Source organism: Rattus norvegicus, chromosome 3 (assembly GCF_036323735.1).
Source record: "Rattus norvegicus strain BN/NHsdMcwi chromosome 3, GRCr8, whole genome shotgun sequence".
NCBI lineage: Eukaryota > Metazoa > Chordata > Mammalia > Rodentia > Muridae > Rattus > Rattus norvegicus.
The window spans coordinates 166883191-166902470 of record NC_086021.1 but is presented as its reverse complement, the minus strand read 5'-3'; the positions used below and the strand labels follow the sequence as shown (position 1 = coordinate 166902470).

Sequence of the window (19280 nt, the reverse complement as noted above, 5' to 3'; positions counted from 1 at the left end):
TTCGAAAAAACTCAATAAACTACTCGCAAGCAAAAGAACACATCAAAAATATCATCCTCCATGATCAAGTAGGCTTCACTTCAGAGATGTATGGATGGTTCAACATGTGAAAAACGAGTTAATGAAATCCACCATATAAACAAACTGAAAGAAAGAAAGAAAGAAAGAAAGAAAGAAAGACAGACAGACAGACATGATCATCACAGTCAATGTTGAAAAAACCTTTAACAAAATTCAACAGTCCTACATGATAAATGTCCTGGAGAGATTAGGGATACAAGAGACATATCTAAACATAATAAAAGCAATTTACAGCAAGCCTATATAGCTAACAACAAGTTAAATGGAGAAAAACTCAAAGCAATTCCACTAAGATAAGATAAGGCTGTGGTCAAGATGTATAAGAGAAGAATCTATTCTCAAAAAAAAAAAAAAAAACAAAAACAAAAACAAACCACACACACACACACACACACACACACACACACACACACACACACACATATATAATAGAAATATATTTAATAGAAAAAGGCCATTCTATTTTAAAAGACAACTGATCATTTAAACAAAAATAACACTCTCCAGTGGGACTTCTACCATATTCTGACATCAAATGTGTGATGGTAGCAGCAAGGACACAGAGAGAAGTGTTCCAGTGGGTTCCACAGCAAACTGAGGGGGCACTCCTGGGGTACATCCTATTGTGACAAACAGTCTAGTTGGGTTTTGAGTTCCATCCCATCCCCAGACTCTCATTTAACCATAACCACGTCTTTTAGGCTGTCTCCCAATCCAGTCACCTGGGGGGAGGGTGGCTCCATGGCTTCAGCACACGCATTTGGTGGGAGAAGAGGGCAAGGCATCAGACAGCATACAGCTCATTCCTGAACAGATAGATAGTCAAAGGCATGACGCTAACATTCATTAAGAGGAGGCTGTGGTATTACAGTGCTAGGAATCAAAGTTCAGATCAAAGAGTAATCCTAGCGATATAGAAAGTAATTTCTTCATAATAAAAGAGCCAGTTACACAAAAGAGCATATAATCTGAAATGTTTTTAACTTTTTGTTTGTTTGTTGGGGAAAGGTTTCTCTGTGTAGCCCTGGCAGTCCTAAAACTCACTCTGTTGACCAGGCTACCCTTAGAATCCACACTTAGATCCATCTGCCTTTGCCTTTCGAGTGCTTTTTCGCCCCTACAGCTGATGTAATCTCAAATGTTTAAGCATCTAAATAGCTTCCGAATGTGTAGAGCCAAAGTGCACATGGATGAGAGGACAAAGGCTAACACCATCGTTCCACCACCACCCCACAGTAACTACCAAACCAGAAATCAACCTGTAAGCAACATGACACCAACTCTACCCCCTGCCACAGCAAAGCCTCTGCCCCAGGCGGGCAGACGCACAAGGAGGGCTTGGCAGCATGACTAATTTGGGCCCCACACAAGGCTTTGTAGATCCAGAAGGGTTCAGGTCACATGAAGTATGTTCTCAGACCAGCGTGACTGAAGTAGAAGTCAGTGAGGGTAGAAAAGCGCCAAATAGTTGGGAACTTATAGCACACTTCCAAGTACTTCATGAAAAATGAAACCAAAGTAGCATTTTGGATGAAATAAAAATGAAAAAACATTACAGCAAGAGAGCATCCAGCTGCCCTGACTTTTCAGCGAATAGGGATTTACAGCAGCACACATGACAGAAAATAACAGAGCCCTCAAATGAACAACCTCATATTTCTATCTTGAAAAGTCAAGAAATGAAGACCAGAGCAGAAATCTCCAAAACAAAAAGCCAGAAAAGGGGTAGAGAAAAATCATTAAACAAAGCTGGGTCTACAGACTTAAGGGAGAGCGAGAGAAAACTTGTACGCAGTAAGACTGTCAACAGACAAAAGTGATAAATTTCCTCAAAGACACAGGGTATTCAATTTACTCAGACAGAAACAGGTCACTGGAACAAATAAATCGCCATCAGAATTAAAATGTTCTCAAAAGATGACTGTGGGAACGAAAGGCAGAGCACAGAGCAGAACACAGTGCCTATACCTCAGGCCTGAGTGGGGCCATGTGGATGGGGCTGCACTTGTCATGGTCACAATTTCCCATTCCCAAGGGCAGAGGGTTTGAAGAGAACCAACCAGCAGAGAGTGTGCACTCAGACACCCAACACGGCTAATCATAAGGAAAAACAAAATTCCAACTGTACAAGACAACCCTGCCACACACTTGCAGATGTTAGCACAGCTCCACTGAAAAGCTGACCAAATGCTAACGAGAAATCAGGGCTCCTGGAGCTCACACGCTGCCATGGGACTCAAAATGGCACCATTTTGCAAGCAGTTTGACAGCACTTTAAAAACCAAAGTACACACCAGTCACATGACTGAACCACTCAACTCCTCAGTACTGATCCAAGAGCAGTGAGAAAAATGTGTGCCTGAAGCCTTGCTCAGGAATGTTCCCTTTAGCTTCCCCGCAAGGGCTACAAACAAGATGCAAACGTACATCAGTAAGTGAAGCAACAGACTGTGGTTTATTAATATGATAAAATACTACTCGGTAGTGAAAAAGGAACAAGTTATTGATAATGGCAAGGATAAATCTCGAAAAACATTATACTAGGTAAAATTGGTCAGATGAGCTACCATGCCCCAGCAAAAGCACATGCTGCATTACTCCATTTAAATTAAATTCCATAAAATGAAATCTAATATATAGTGGCCAGAAAGCAAATGGATCGTTACCTAGGAACAATGAGTCTGCAAGGAGGACTTATGGAGTAAAAGCGTATAGGAAAGCACAGGAGTATGATATGGGCAGTTGTCATTATGCTGGTGGCAAGGAGGTGAAGGGTGGGTCCACACATAGAGTACTCAGCAAATAGACACCTCAAATATGCACATATGCTGGACAGAGGAAGAGCTATCAAGCCAGACAGCAGGGCTCAGACAGGTCTGCCACCATTTCTTGTCAGCTAATCTGCTCCTATTATGGCGCTCTCCGTTTATGAAGTAGTACCGTCAGCCTGCAGGGCTGGGGAAAGATTGCTTTGTGCCTGTGAAGCATTTGTCTGGTTCTCAAAGAACAGGTGCAAACTATCGGGATCCATCTAAGACAGAACACAGATATTTGGCTTGCGGGTAAGGAACACGCCGGATGCGTGTATGCACAGCTCAGAACATGGCATCTTCAGCCCCTCGGGGGCACAGCTGCACACAGAGCAGCACAAGCGCTTTCTTCTGCCTCTTCCTGAGGGACTGGAGCTTAGAGAGGGTTGGCTCCAGCTCGTGGAACATGGGGAAGGATGAGGCTGGAAATGCAGAGTGGTTCAGATAGTTAAACAGCCATCAAGACCAAAACCACTGGACTGCAGGGGAAAGACCAGGGAACAAACGCCCAGGGCCCATGATGCCCTCTTTACCCAGGGGCCTTGCCACAAGCCCTGTCCAGAACGGGACCCGCTGAGCTCCACTCTGCGGATGGCATGTCATCACCCTCTGTCACAGTCTTGAAAAAGGTAACCTTCCCGAAAAGCTCAGCAAAAACCAACCAAAAAAGAATTGGTGATCCTGGGCAATGTGACTGTCCTTCTGTCTCCTTTTACCTGTACAGTTAATAACAGAGACAAGCTCACTCACAGCTTCTACTACACAACTCCGGCTGGGCTGAGCACATCTCTGGGGAACATGGTGGTCTTCTTTCTAACTGGAACAGCGTTTACAACAGAAGTAATAAGCCTCACGTCAACATTTTCAAAGAAATTGACAATGTAATTCTTCCTGTCCTGCCAGCTTTGCAGTTCCTGAAGAGCACCGAACTGTTCACGTACAAGGACACACTGGTATAAAGTGCCTGCTGGCGGTGCAAGCAAGACTGTTGGGAGCACAGCTAAAATTAACCCACATCTATTGAGATCTTCTATTTGGAGCAAGCATCTCACTGGAGGGAGACATCTGTGGGGATGAAGGGGAGATGGCGCTATCTCATTCAGGGCATCTGTGGCAGTTACAGCCCCACCTCCCTCCCTGCCATGTTCCAAACTGTGTCTAATTCTGCAGACTAGCCCCTCTCAACTCCATGGTTCTTTTTCTTCTTTTTATTTTTAAAATGTCTTTTTGCAAGGCCGGGTTTCACTGTATAGCCCTGGCTGTCTTGAAACTGCCTCTGTAGGCAAGGCTGGCCTCAAACTCGCAGAGATCCACCTGCCTCTCCTCCTGAGTGCTGGGATCGATGTTCGTGAATAGCACAATAAACTGCAGCTCCTCTGAGTTTTAGCTTTTGTTTCTCTTTTCTTCTCTCTTTGTGACAGGGTTTCTCAGTGCAGCCCTGGCTGTCCTGGAAATGCACTCCATAGACCTTGTAGTTGAAGGCTGACCTTGTACTCAGGGTCTTTCTGACTCCCAAGTGCAGGGATTAAAGGCATTTACCACCACACCCAGTTTAAATTTTATTTTCCACTCAACCACCTCTGACTGTAAAAACAACTGCTGGCTTGTGCCTTTACATCAATTCTTCTGCTGCCCGCCAAAAGGCCACCCCCTGCCATATTCTCTTTGCCCACCGAAGGGCATCTCATAACATCTCTGCCCATCCTACACCCTCTACCATTGCTCTCAATTCTCAGACCAAGATGGAGGCCGGGCACAGAACACCTTACGTCATGCTGGGCACTGTTCAGAGCCTCTGCACGTTCTGTCCAACTCATTTTTGTGCTCTGCTAACAGATATGGGAGCACGTGGAAAGAGTATTTTTCCTTTCACTGTGGCTCCTACAGGACAGGACAGGATGGCTTCCTGCTGCTTCTATCACAGCATGAGGCTCACTCTCCAATATGACCATAAAAATCTTTGCTTCTTTTCCAAGACGTCTTCATTTGCTCTTTGGCATCGAGAGAAGCACAAACACACAAAATGAGCCCCTCCCTGCCATTGATTCCGTCAGGTACTGAGAGATCCAGACAGCTCAGGAGTAAGGGAAAGTCACCTGACCACTCAGCTGGCCCCTGGTGGTAGGGAGGAAAAAGACAAAGGCTTGAGAACCCAGCCTCATAAACATCTGTTGAAGGCTGCCTTGAGCCTGGAGTAGGAAGGAGGCAGGAAATGCTACCCAAAACATCCCAGGAGGACTCAGGATGATGAAGGAGAGTTCAAGGTCCAGAGGGGACAAGGCTAGAGCAGAGCCTGTGCTGGCTCTATGGGTGCAGGTGGAGCCTGGAACAGCCTTGTATCTAGGTCTCCTTGAATTTGGGCGCCAGTATCACAAACACCCTACAGAAAACCAGGACTAAACACTTCACTCCATGGTATTTAAACAAGTCTCTCTCCTCTCTGTGGCCTGTCTATGGGATCAGTTAGAAATTCGTCATCAGTGGTTCTAAACAGTGAGAGCATCCTCAGATTTTCTGTCTCAGGCAGAGAAGATGGACTAAAAGCCAGGGTACATCTATCGTTGGGCGGGAGAAGATTGGGATCCTGCCCTGAGAAGCTCACAATCCGAACTAGGTATGGTGGTGCCCTTAAATGCCAGAACTTAGGAGGCAGAGGCAGGCAGATCTCTGTGAGTTCCAGATTTTCAAGGACTACAATCTCATAAGAAAAAAAAAAGGGGGGGGGGGGCTGGGGATTTAGCTTAGTGGTTAGAGCGCTTACCTAGGAAGCGCAAGGCCCTGGGTTCGGTCCCCAGCTCCGAAAAAAAGAACCAAAAAAAAAAAAAAAAAAAAAAGCCCCGAGTTCAGTTGAAACTCTGACAAACATGCCGGCCATCCGGGGTGTGTCTAACACAGCAAACAAAGGCCTCCAAATCTAGAATTCAAGAGGGTGGAGGACTGGGTTGGAAGATGTGACACCGACAGAAGGCTGCACCATGAGGTTCAATCATAAACATCAAGAGTATTATCACAGGAGATACTGAGATATTACAGCATGTAAAACAGTCTGGGTTGGAGAAGGAGAGGGAAGGAAGGAGGGAGGGAGGGACGGAAGGAGGGAGGAGAACATGTATCTATGAGCACATGTGCATAAATATATTGCTAATGTTTTTTTCTTATTTATACCAGAAATTTAAAAACTTCCCTAGGTATATATGTGAAAGACCGTTCCTCTTAATAGTTACCAACTAGGTTATATCTGTTACTCAGTGTCTGCTGTTCTCAGTAGTCTTTTATTTTCTTAAAGGTAAAAATCCTGTCTTGTTTGCCACAAAGGCCTAGCACTTAATATACAGCTGACATAATAGTAACCCATCAATGTGTTAATAGTTAGAGAATGACCCAACTTTATAAAATTTGGTTCCCTCAAAATCATTGAAAATTTAGCACTATTTTTCACATAAATAAATAAATGAATAAATAAATGCCAGAGGCAGAAAATTTAAAGCAACTCAGCAAATACACAGAACCTGCAGATGAGAAACCTATGTTCCAATTCATATCACCTCAACGAAAGCCCAGCCTTGGGCCAGACCCCAGGAATCACTTTCCATGCAAGCAGGAAAGTAAGTCCTAGAGGCCAAAAACTGACGGAATCAAAGCGAAAGTTCACATTCAGGGCAAGGAAACCACAGAGCACTTCCTCTCCTTCTAGAGTTCCAGCATCCTAGTTCTGAATGGGTTTTGTCTAGACAGCGAACAACTTAAATATAATAGGGGAAAAAAATTTCTCCCCAACCAAACTTTCCACTTGGGGGTTGGAAGGAGAAAACAATGAGAAACAAAGAACCTGGAGAAGAGACCAAGGGAAACCAACTCAGAGTCTGTGAAGGCCGCTAATTAATACAGAAGGCGGAACCAGGCAACTTCAGCAGGAAAGCAGAGGTGGCTGTGAGAGGGGCTCTGGCCCAAGTCCTTTGGAGCTCTTTAATTAGCCTCCCAGAAACCTCAGCATTCCAGTCTGAATAATCCATATTTCTGGTTATTTATTCAGCTCCCCACTGCTACACATTACGGAGCCATATGCTGTAGGAAGTCATCCCTTCATGTCCACACTCAGCCATCCACTGACACTGGCAGTTCAGGCCTGTACAAAGCTGGGGGAAGTCCCTCGAGAGAGGAGCTCTAAGGTCAGAAAACCCAGAAAGCCAAATGCTTTACACGCTGTCTGCTTGGGAGATAGTGGCTATTTCAATAAAGGACAGGCAATTAGAAGGGTGAAAGACGAACGCTCTCAAGAAAGGAAAACCAGAGTTGCCTCAACAGCAAAGGCCTCAGAGTAATTTCCCAGAACTCTCTCAGCACTTTAAAAAACAATTTGCTTTTAAAAGCAATTTCTCAAAGGAAGATTTTCGATCAATCCAAGGTCTAGGATACACTGTATGACAGGCATATTTCAGCTTTCCACAAACCTTTTAAAGAAAAGGAACTTTAGAGTTATCCACATTGATAATCACCAAGGCATTTAAAACACAAAACTCATTGTGGAGTTTGTCATGATAGTGAAACCCTGGAAATGGCCACAACGTTTCCTGTGTCCCTCAAGTAGTTACTGCCCCCTCATGAAGTTTATGTCACAGAATGACAAATACCACATTAAACTAAAAAGGAAACAACATGAAATGTTAGAATGTGGCAGGACTAAATGTTAAATCAATCAAACAAAAAAAATGCCCACCAATTTAATAATAAATGATAATATAATAATAAACAGCAGTAAAACCAAGAAGCCAGTATCCACCCAAAGGCAGGCTAGGCTTGGGTGACAGACTGGAGCACTTTAGCTTCGGGGAGAACTCGGGCCTTGGTTACTCCTTTGTCAGCCTGACATGTAACACACACAGTAACTAAAAACATTCTAATAGAAGACAGAGTGAACATCTACAGTCTAAATTACACTTAATAAATATATGTCAAATTTGTAAGACACTTTCAAAAGCATATCTTTGTTCAGAGTTGTCATTGCCACCAAACTAGAGGTTTCACGCTGGCCGACCCCAGCTCAGCTCCATGAATTCCATAATGATTAGAAAATTCCAAATGTATTGGCAAGCAGCACCCAGAGCCTCTCAATTTCAAATGCTGTCCCTTGGGGGTACTGCACTGTGGTCACCTCCTCAGGATCTCTCTTTTCCTTCCCAGCCACATTCCTCAATAAAACATCAAAACAAGCCATTTCTTCACTTTGTTTCCAACTTTAAGATTCTTTGGAATAACTGAGAAGCTAGAACAGTATTGTCTTTAGAGTAGAACAGAACAAAAAAGAGACATTAAAGGAAGTATTAAACCCAAAATCCTAGACCCATCCTTCCTATTTTCATATTCCACACAGAATTCATTACTGAATGAGAAAATAGGAATATTTTGCTGTCAACAGCAGGAATATAGACATGGAGGTCTATGGAGCACACAGATTTAGAGACGAACCAACCTAAGTTTAGAAGGTAATGCTTAGCTTTCTCCAAAACCAACACAATGAAAGAAACAAAGACATGACCCTCAGGGCAGAGGCCTCATCACCAGCTGACACCCAGCACACAAACAATGCACACCCTTCAGAAAAGCTCGGAGACATCTAGAACACTTCCCCAAGTGAACTGTCTGGATGAATGGGGAACTCAAGTGGCAGCCTAGAGCCAGGCTAGAGCGGGGCAGGCAGACAGGCAGTGGGTAGGACTGGGACCCACCTGAGCATGAGGTTCATGAGCTGAAGGCCCTCACCCTTCAGGAAGCGCTCCCGATTGGAGCTGAGCATCAAGCAGGAACAGAGGGCGTCAAACAGGTTCTCCATCATCTCCTGCTCCTCAGCGGTGCTGGGGTTGTGTCTTTTAAATACCTGCCAAGGAGAGTAGAAAGGAGCCATCAAACATGCTGTCCCATCAGCCAACACCCTACCTACAGTTTCCAAAGCCCACCAAGGAAGCAGAAATTTACAAATGAAGCTCTCGCCAGTTTCCAGTTTAGAGCAACTCAGTTCTGTCTTGTGGGCACTAAATAAAGATATACAAGTTCACATAAAAACACTGAACACTGAGCCAAGCACTGGACCTGAGAACAACTCACAGCTTTAAGGCAGCAGGTCAGCCAAACAAAACCACACAGCTCAGCCCTTGTCCATGGTGAAATGACAGAAACAGAAAAGGCCATACTGGGCATACACAGTGAAGCTGAGAGGGACATGTCTGAAACCACAGCTCAGCTCCCAACCCAACCCTGGCAGAAAGTTCCTGCTCAGTCCAACCCCACCCCACCCCCTTTCTGATGCACCCACAACCCAGAGGAGCCAATCCTCTCTCAGTGTGAAGAGGTGCTTCTTCCCAGGAGAGCTGCTGGATCCCCTCACTCAGGAGCAGGGGCTCAAAGTCCCAGGAATGCATCTGGGCAGTTCTGCATGTCAGAGCTGAGCCGGGCAGGGAAAGCCTGAGCTAGCTGGGCAGGCAGCCCCACACAGTCTGCAATCAGTGACTGCACAGGATAAAGCTCGGCACCTTATGGGGACCGCAAACAGCTTCCCTCCACAAAGCTCTATTTTTAGGGTGGAGGCCAAGTCACTCAGCGGCTGGCACGGCAGGAAAGCTGTATGCAAACTGCCATCTCAGACACTCAACACTCGTCAGCCTGTGTCCAAGTGATCTGTTTTCAGTGCTGTTTTGGAGTAACACAGATAAGGTTTGTTAGAAGTCTTGACTGCATTTCCAGAATGCCAGAAGGATAACATTTCAACTGGATTTACATTTCTTTTATCCAGCAAATGGCAGTTTCCAATGTCTCACTCCTGCCTGCAGTGCCACAGCCATCCCTACTGTCCCCATGATCACAAGCCCACTGTGCTCAGCACTGGAAACGGCTCGCCTTGGTCTCACCTGGACCTAAATGAGCAGACAGACTCTTAGGGATGGACCAAGGGGGAAGGAGCCGAACCATGTGGGGGCAAGGCAAAGGAACCCAACTGGCTCTTCTTGGCTGGGGGACATAGAGGAGGGCACCCTGCTTTTGGGTCAGCAGCTGGGAAAGGCCACCGTGGCACTTCCTCAGAAAGGGCCAGTGAGTAAGAAAAGAAGGCAAACCCTGTTTCTCCAGAGTGACCTCCAACCTGCCTTGGTCACAATGTGGCTGCTCCTTCCGGTATTTCTACCTCCACCTCCCACTTAAAACAGGCCATGGACCTTCATGGCCCACAGGAAGCAGAAGGACTACTCACGGATAACTGCTGAAGAAGCACATCGATTCCATCCAGCTCTCCCAGCAATTCCCTGTTTTCTAAAAGGAAGAAAATAAAGGGAGAAAAAAAAAATGAAGCCAACTGTCAGATTTTACAGCCATCTACCACTGATCCCTCAGCTAACAAAATCAATACAGCTTGACAGAGTACAAAAGCTGCACAGAGAGCAAGCAGAGAAACCAGGCAATGCCAAAGGCAAGTTCATGGGCTCCGAGGGTGAGTGTGGCTGCCAGCCTGGCCTGTCTCTAGGAGGGAGCTCACCATCATTGTCCTGGAGGAGGATGGCCAGCACTTCGCTGCAGTAGAGCTTGTTGGCATCAAAGGGCATCTTGGCCTGTGGGAAACAGAAATGAGAGGGCCATTAAGGAGTCTTGCTCCCTTTCCAGGGCAAACTGCTCACCCACTAGAGCTGAGGAGGCTGAAGGAAAGACAGGTTAGGGGGACCAGATACAGCTACTCCATACTATGGCAAAGGGAAGGAGTAGTATGTGAACGTACCCTCCTCCATAGAGCCTATTTTGTGCCCATATTTTAAGTCTAGAGACTGTATGTCTCCCATGCAAGTAAGAGAAAGTTTTGAGCTTATAAGATTAAAACATATGAAACTCCAATTTACAAGTTACAACCAGAAAATGAGGCTGTAAATTAGCTGATACATGATCAGAGAAGTTGAAAAGAAAGCAAGCTCTTGTTCAGATTAGCTAAAAATATTTATAACGAAGTAGTTCCTTTTGGAATTTTTTTAATGTTTAAAATTTAATTTGAACCCATAAACCTATCTGCTTGTAAGCCATAATCTGCCTACTATTTAAAAAGGAAACCACATTAAATATGCAAAAATGTGTTAATATTTTAATACCTAAATCACTACCCACAATTCTTCCCCTGCTGTGTGCTCTGCAGCTTGAAGACTCGGAGGGGACATGTCCACTGCAGAGGCCATCTTTCATGGCTGTCCTGTTACTTCAGCTGCAAGACTTCAACACAGCACCATGAATGGCACCCGTGCAAACCTCGCTGATGCTTTTATCTATGAGCGCCAGCTCCTTGAGATACAGGCACACAGACAATGACTTTAATCAGCACGACTCCTGCTTCGTATCTAGGTTTCGAAATGACAAATAATTTCTGTAGCTGCAGAGGACCGGCAAGTGTTCACACGGAAGCTGGCGCCTCCATCACTCTGTGCCATTCACAGAGCGGTTTGGACATTGATTTTGTACTTAAGGAGGAAGCGCGGTAGCGTCTAATCAAGCAACAGCCAGCGCCGGTTCAGTTTTCTGTGCACGTCTTCTTCATCAAGCCAACGTGCACCTCACAGGGTTTTAGGAGGGTGGCCGCATCTGACCCGTCTCAGGTTAAAAGATCCGTAAGTGCAAGACTGTGCACGTCCTGGCTGCACTGCGCGCTCCCTGACAAGCTGGAGGCCTTATTTCAAGAAATCTGTATAACGGCCAGAGCCTAAGTATAGCCTGTGGTATATTTTGCCTGAAGAAAGGTGGTTTTATAAACTCAAAACGTGGGGGTGGAAAGCCAGGCGGTGGGTATCTGTCAGGATGGAGGCTTCTTCAAACCATTAAAGTGCTTACCCAAGTTACTTCAGCCCCCAGTGCTGTGATTAGATTTCAAATGATTTTAGCCACATAAAACTACATGCAGCTTTTCAAAAGCCACACATTTTGAAACAAGACCCTTAAATGAAGGAAGGCCAGTGACACTGGCTACTGTGACAATGGTCTCCTGGGTTTCCACGCCTCTTGTCCTTTACTGAATTTCATAGACTTCTGCCTCAAGTTAAAAGGGACTCTTCCTCTTGCTTTCAGGAACTAATTATTGGCTATCTGCTACATGTAAGATAGAGAATTGAGGACACAACAAAGAGAGGTAAATTAAAGCTGAACCCTGTCGACCACTGTGAAACTTGCTATGCTACCTATGTGCCACAAAGCCTGCTGTTTCCAAACTGAACTGAGGAAGCTGGGTTGGCAGATTGAATTCACCGTAGGCTATGCTGAGATTTTCAGGGAAAAGTTGGTGACACCTGACAGCTGTGGAGTACTGCACACACTGTTCAAGGTCCCTTTCTTCTAATGACATCATACCTTTGTGGAGCTAGGTTTGGTAGTTGCTATATGAAAACGTGTGAGGATTAGATGAGGATCAGCACTCCATTAGTAGTGACTGGAGCGTTCAAGATGAAATCAATGGTGCTTTCTTCTAATTTATGTGTGTTTCCCCTCCAAATAGCTATTGGATTGCTAGAGTACAGCCAAGCACACACACAGCCTCTTGTATCTAACTGCCTAATAAACCATCAGAGTAAAAACAAAATTACTGAGACACCACCACCAAGGACCAGCAACAGGATCTATAACCCAAGTAAAGTTCTGTTTCTCCATCTGTAAAACAGAAATTAAATCTTAATATTCTGGATAGCAGCTAGAGGTACTAGTCATGACGTCTAACAACCTGATTTTGATCCCTGGTATCCACATGGTGAAGGGCGAGAAATGATCCCAATAAGTTGTCCTCTGACCTCTACACGAAGACCATGGTGTGCACATTATATACTAAACAAACAAACAGACATATATAATGCATTCTTTTTAAAAGAAGAAAAACCCTTCTTTCTTTAGAGAGTTACTGTGAGACTCGGGCAGGGTAACAGGAAGGCCTCTAAGGCACAGTGTGGACTTCAGGACTGGGGTCAGAATGTGTGAGTTCAGAGTCTCAGCTCTAACCACTCACTGTGATGGGGCTCTGGGTCAAATGACTCTGCTCTCCTAACCCAAGGTCTCCTGTGTGGCCATGTCTTCCTTGTGAGTGGCTGCACTTACTGAACTGTGCTGAATCAGCACTCCTAACAGCTCCCCCACCCCTGACCCCCATGGCCCCACCCCCAGCACTTGAGTCCTCTCTACTGAGGACTCCTGGCTGCTCAGATTCCCAGCTCCTGCTCTGTCACAAGAAGGAATCTCAGTTTACCCAAAGTGAAAAGTGAAAACTAAAAAAAAATACCAAAAAACAAAAACAAACCCAAACTGGAATTATATCATCTTTTTCTTAAAACAGTTTCCTTTTCGGAAAATTGGCAATCAGGAAGCTCAAGTGTCTAGACATGACAGCTCCCAGCCCTGACGTGCGAGGCAACTTGGCAGGAGGAGGCTGCTTTGGAGAACAAGCCCAGCACACCGGCCCTCCTGTCCACTCCATCGGGCTTTCTCCTCATCTGAAAACTGGGGACAGCTGCGTGCTCTCGGCAGAGCTGTTTATGAGGGTTAGAGCACACAGGCAAGGACATGGACGAGCATTCCACACATGGTGGCAGTTAACACAGGAAAGCCAGTGTTGGCTCGGAGAAGCTGGAGATGATGGCAGTGACGTCACTTGAAGCAGGGTGGGTGACTGACCCTTCATGTCTAATCAAAGATAAAACATACCAAGGAAACTTAATTCCTGTTTGATTATCAGTCAGAGATTCCACAATACAAACTGCCAAATAACAGACATTTAATCCCAGTGAGGACGGAGAATCCACGGGGCAGGTGCTGTCTCTTGGATATTACAATGTACACCAGGGGGACTTGAGTTTGCAGGGTTCTGCCTTCCAGGAGCCTGGGGACCCTACATCTTTCTGCTGTCAGAGTAACTGCGAGTCAAGCATGGGATTGTACTCAGCATGGACTAGCCTTGAATAAAATTAAACTTCACCTTCTCGGGAGCTGCTGCTTTTCTGGAAAGTAGAAAACAATTATGCTACCACCTGCACGGCCAGAGGTTAGAGGTTATATGTACAGCTCACCTGAACACAGGCGGCGCTGAGGTTCACACACATCACCAGCCCCTCACAACTGTCAAAGTGAACTCTTGTCACCCGCAGCTGAAGATCTTGCATCAACCAGCCATGCTGGCGGCTTAACTGGACCAGGTGTGAACTGATTAGCTCATGCTGAAGGTGACAATGGTTCCTGGAATGTTGATTTCACTGGAAACTCAGTGGGAATCCTAATTCCATTTCTTTAGAAAACTTCTGGTTCTTATGCCATTTTCAATAGTATATGATATCCCGACATTTATAGGCCACATGGTAAAAAAACAAAAAACAAAACCCAAAAACCCACAAAAGCCCCTGATTTCTGACACAGTGTCTCCTGCTGGAGAGACATTCATTTGTTCACTTGCTAAGCTGTCTGTGCCATTCTGCAATGGGTCCTATTCTCCTTAGGACAAATTAGTAAGGTTCCATTTGGTGGAAGAAAAAAAGCCCCATTACTTTTGCGCCATGCTGCTAGTCTACCAGCGTGAAATGGTATAATCCGTACCTAACGTGCCTGCCACCCATTGGCCCTTCACTGAGAACTACTAAAGGGTCCCTAAATAAAAATGGATCATCAGTCAAAGTGGAGAGTTTAATCCAGACACCCAGACACATAAGGATTCTAGAATTTCAGCTCTGAGACTTTCTCTTCCATCACACGCCATGAGGGCTCCCTAAAACATGAGACTCCGTCATAGTTTTGAAGATTAAGTACACCTAAGGGATCTAAGAATCTGCAAGGAAGCACAAAAGAAAGTGGGGGGGGGGTGGCTGGGGACGCCTGGGGAAATGTTCAAGACAGAGAGCCAGGCCGGGTCCTCCATAGACAGTACAGGAAGAAGAATGTACAGGAAGCCAGCTGTTTGAAGAGATCACCTCTACTTTCTGGATGAAGAAAAGATATCCCACCAGAGCTGCAATCCAGACTGGCTAACTTCCAGAAGAATTCCTTTAGGAAAAAAAAAAAAACTGAAGGGGGCTGGTTTGCAGCAACCAGAATGTCAGATGGGCTGGAGGCAGAACAGCGCTGTGGGGAAGGAAGGTCTGTGAGAACTCCTGGCTGTGGGTTACACCCCAGCTCCAGCTCTACCTGTATAGGTTTGGGCAAGACAGTTAGCACCTATAGGCCTTGGCTTCTTTAGCTATTTACCCGCAGAGAACTTACATGCTTCCCTTCAATTCTAAGAATGAATTTGGCTATATGAAAGAGTAGGGACTCAAGCTGTCTCACAGTGGTGTGTATAAAACATGGGAGGAAAAAAGGCACTGTGCTTGGCAGAGACAGCGACATAAGCAAAACAGAGCTCTGACATTTTGATCTTTGTAGTACAGAAGACAAGCAAAGGAGCTATGCAACAGGTAACAAGACGAGCACTTCAGAACTGAGAAGTGAAAAGGCCAGACTGAGGCAGGGAAGTGGCACTGGAAATGGAGTGGCTACCCCACTGTATCAGTCTGTAGGAGAAGAACAGAGAAGAGGTCTCACTTTCTAGAGCCCAGTGGGCCTTAGTGAGAGACATACACTGACTCCTACGAGGAACATTTCTAGAATACATTAACAGCGGAACCGAGAAGGTAGATGCGCTGGCTCGTGTGTGTCTACTTGACACAAGGTAGAGTCATTGGGAGAGAAGGGAGCCTCAGTTGAGAAAATGCCTTCATAAGATCAGGCTGTAGGCAAGCCTGTAGGGCATTTTGTCAATTAGTGATTGATAAGGAAGGGCCCAGCCCACTGTGGCTTAAGCTGGTGATGAGCAAGGCATGAGGAGCAGCCAATAAGCAGCACCCTCCATAGCCCCTGTGTCAGTTCTCACCTCCAGGTTCCTGCCCTGTCTGAGTTCCTGTCCTGGCTTCCTTCGGTAATGAACTATGATGTGGAAGATAATCTACATAAACTCTTTCCTTTCCAACGTACTTTTAGTCATGATGTTTTCATCACAGCAACAGTGACCCTAACTAGGACCGCAGGCCTGGGCTGGGTCCAGGGAACCTGGTTTTTAAAGCTGCAGTAGAGACCTTTCAACACAACTGCTGAAGGCCCTGGCTGTCAGGATGGTTGTGAGTTAAAGGCACTTTCACATGGGTCTTCAGTTGCCTTGTGGGACCTCAGTGGTCCCCAGAAGGAAAACAGGCAGTCAAGTGAAGGACCATTGGCTGCAGCCGCCCAACTCCCAAGGGAGGGCAGACTCTGGGTCTAGTCCACTAGGACTGTCTCCAAGACTGATGCTGGTGAAGAATGCAACATGCACTTTCTTGGGACAAGGCACATTCAAGAGTCATGGCTTCTTGCTGGCCTCATTCTTCAGCTTGGCTTGCTTTTGTGAATGTTCCACGCAGCACAGAGTTTTTCTAAGGGAACTTGCTCCCCAGTGAAATAACCAAATACCAACCTAAAGTTTAAATGCTGGGGACCTTGAAAATGGTTTCAGACTGCAACAAGACTGTTCCTGCCCTGAGGATTATACAAATTCCTGTGCCCTGAGGCGAAATTCAATAATAGCTTGCTAAAACAGCAAACAGAACCCAGGCCAAACACCCAAAGGTCCCGATTTCCTATATAACCAACTCCAAAAAAAAGAAAGAATGAACGAGAGAGACAGACAGACAGACAGACAGAAAGAGACAGAGACCAAGCAAGCTAGAGAATGTCATTATAGCTAATTTAAACACCCTGCAAAGCACATATGAGTTCTAAAGAATGAGCCTCAAATTCATTATTAAGCCCCAAGGACCTACAAACCTTGTCCTGACTTCACAAAGATGAAGACTATTAGATTATTTTCTGTGTTAAGGTTGGGTCTTCCACCAGCAGCCCAGATTCTGTTACCCACCCCGCCCCATCACTCCCCAAGTGTCCAAGTCTAGAGGATGGAAGCACACACTGAGTGCTTAGAGGTAGCTGGGAAAGGGACTGTACTCTAAACAAGTACAGCTTAAAGCCAAAGATCACCCGGACTCAGAAGTCCAAAAGAAGGTGGGAAGATGGCAGCATATAAACCAGCTACCTGCTGGATACAGGCCAAAGGGGGAAAAGGAGAGGGCTTGCAGGGGTTCAGTGACTGGGCTCTGCCTGGCAAATGTATCTATTTCCACTGATAGCACCACTGGGCTTAGGATGCGCTGAGGTGTGTGTGTGTGTCTACATTATGGGGTTACATGAGCAGAGCACGAGAAGACCTGGACTGTCTGCTGCCTTCCCCTCAAGCCTGCCAAGAGAAGGAGGGTGAATCTGACCTGACACACCCCGGACTTTCTGGATAAGCCCTGACTACTTCAACAGTCATTCCTCCTTAGAGAAACAAAGGGCCCCCTCTTATCTTGCTTGCTAAAGACCTCCATAGTAGCCTGCTTATTACACAGTTGGTCAAGCTAATTGCTTTGCCCTTCTTTTCTCATTTACTCCGAGGGACAGCACTAATTGTTTAAAAGATGGTGACACTGTGCTAAGAAAGAGAATGGGTCTAACAGAAATAAGGATAAAGGATACAAATATGAAGCTAAAAGAAATTAATTGGACTAGCTGCCATTCACATTATTATTGTTATTATTATTGTTCTGAGACAGGCTCTTATGCAGCCCAGGCTGGTCTGCTCCTTACTGTGTAGTAGAGGATGACTCTGAACTTCTGATCCTTCTGCCTCCACTTCCTAGGGCTGGGACTACAGGGGGGTACAGGCATCCTACCTACTGGTCCACTTCCCCAGGCCCATGAATGGCTATTAAGCAACCAGAAGCCAATATATGTTCTTTGATTTTATTTGGTTTTTTTTTTTTTCTTTTCTTTTTTTAGGAGCTGGGGACCGAACCCAGGGCCTTGCGCTTGTTAGGCAAGGGCTCTATCACTGAGCTAAATCCCCAACCTGTTCTTTGATTTTAAAATGTAAATTAAAGTACCATAGCGGCAGTGTTCACTTCTAAGTGTATGAAAGCATAATGTCCGGTACTGCCAGCAGGGCAAACTTGACAGGTGACAATTTTACCACACCTACCTTAAATGTTAACACAAATACCCTTTGGCCTGAACATTTCACTTCCCAAGGTTAGACACACAGGTAAGCAAGCTAAGTGCACCAGAAGAGTGTTCGGATGTGATACTCACTACAAACTGCTTATAACAGACGAAACTTAAAATGGAAGTGACCGAAATTAAAATGGAGAGCTCGGCAAGAGATGTTGTAGCTCAGCTGTTAGGGTGGTGGCTGAGCATGCACAGGGCCCTGGTTTCAATCCCCGCCACTGAATAAACTGGGCAGGGTGGCGCACACCTGTGATCCCAGCACTTGGGAAGAGGAGGCAAGAAGATCAGAAGTCCAAAGTCTCCTGAACTGCAGGCCAGCCTGGACTACAAAAAAATTATACTATTAGTACATCTATCAACGGAACACTAGTTAGTGGTTAGTTCAGTGAAAAACCAATTTACATAAGAAAACATTATATACCTCTTTTTAGGCTAACATATAACACTGTCTCTCATGCACACACACACATACACACACACAAACATTTTCTAAAAGAATATATACAATACTGTTAACAGTAGGTGCTTTTTAAAAGTAGAACTTAAAGATTCTGGGGCAGGAGGGGCGGGGGGTGTCGCAGCAACAAAGGGGCCAGAGGTCCAGGAACTTCCCCAAATAGACCACAGAGGGCTGGCAGTGTCCATCAACACCCTGGCAGCAGCCACAGCCGGGGCAGAGACATGTGAGTGGCAGGGCCGCTGGCTCCCTTACCTTTAGCCTCTTCAACAGCCACTGCAGGAGTCCCTGCTGGGCAGCCTCCGTGCACATCTCTGGACGGAACTCCGCCATGTTCTCCACAATAGCTGAAAGAGACAGACACCCGTCACCGGGGGTGGGGTGGGGGGGGTGGGGTGCGTTTCTGCTCCCAGGTGCATCAAGCCCTCTTCCATGACAAGCACTTTCGCCTTTGTCCCCCTTCCCTGTATTCTCCCCGCCAGATGCTGCTGTCACTTTTAGATTAACCAGGGAGTTGTTATGGATTTTTCCCTTTTTCTTTAAGTTATGTTACAAGTAGAAGTCATAACTGAAAATGATGGGATCAGAAAAGAGATGAGGAGGGGGTTTTTAATGCTAACAGAGGCGACTCCAGAGCCGAGCATGCCGTGGGTGGAGAGCTGCCTAGCAAGGCACGCTCAGTCCCAGAGGTCTGCAGCTAGCAGGGTAGGGCAGAATCCCCAGGGCCAGGTAGCCTCTACAGCACCCACCCTCCCCCCTTGTTCTGAATCATATGGAAACCAGGACACTGGCAGGGAGGTGATCGTGATCTTCTTAATTGAACACAATAATGCGTG

At 45.8% G+C, this 19280-nt stretch overlaps 1 protein-coding gene across 2 annotated transcripts in view; it reads right to left on the bottom strand.

Moving 5' to 3' along the window:
• Positions 1-19280, bottom strand: part of Ctnnbl1 (catenin, beta like 1) — a 161034-nt gene that overhangs the window by 66462 nt on the left and 75292 nt on the right. Inside the window, exons 7-10 of one of the 2 annotated variants that reach the window (NM_001024870.1) lie at positions 18700-18791; positions 10414-10486; positions 10132-10190; positions 8618-8766 (exon numbers count right to left, since the gene is read on the bottom strand). In NM_001024870.1, coding sequence (NP_001020041.1) covers positions 8618-8766; positions 10132-10190; positions 10414-10486; positions 18700-18791 — 373 coding nt within the window. Of the gene's footprint in view, positions 1-8617; positions 8767-8993; positions 9150-10131; positions 10191-10413; positions 10487-18699; positions 18792-19280 lie in introns of those variants that run through there. The other variant, XM_039104624.2, reaches the window with a different exon arrangement.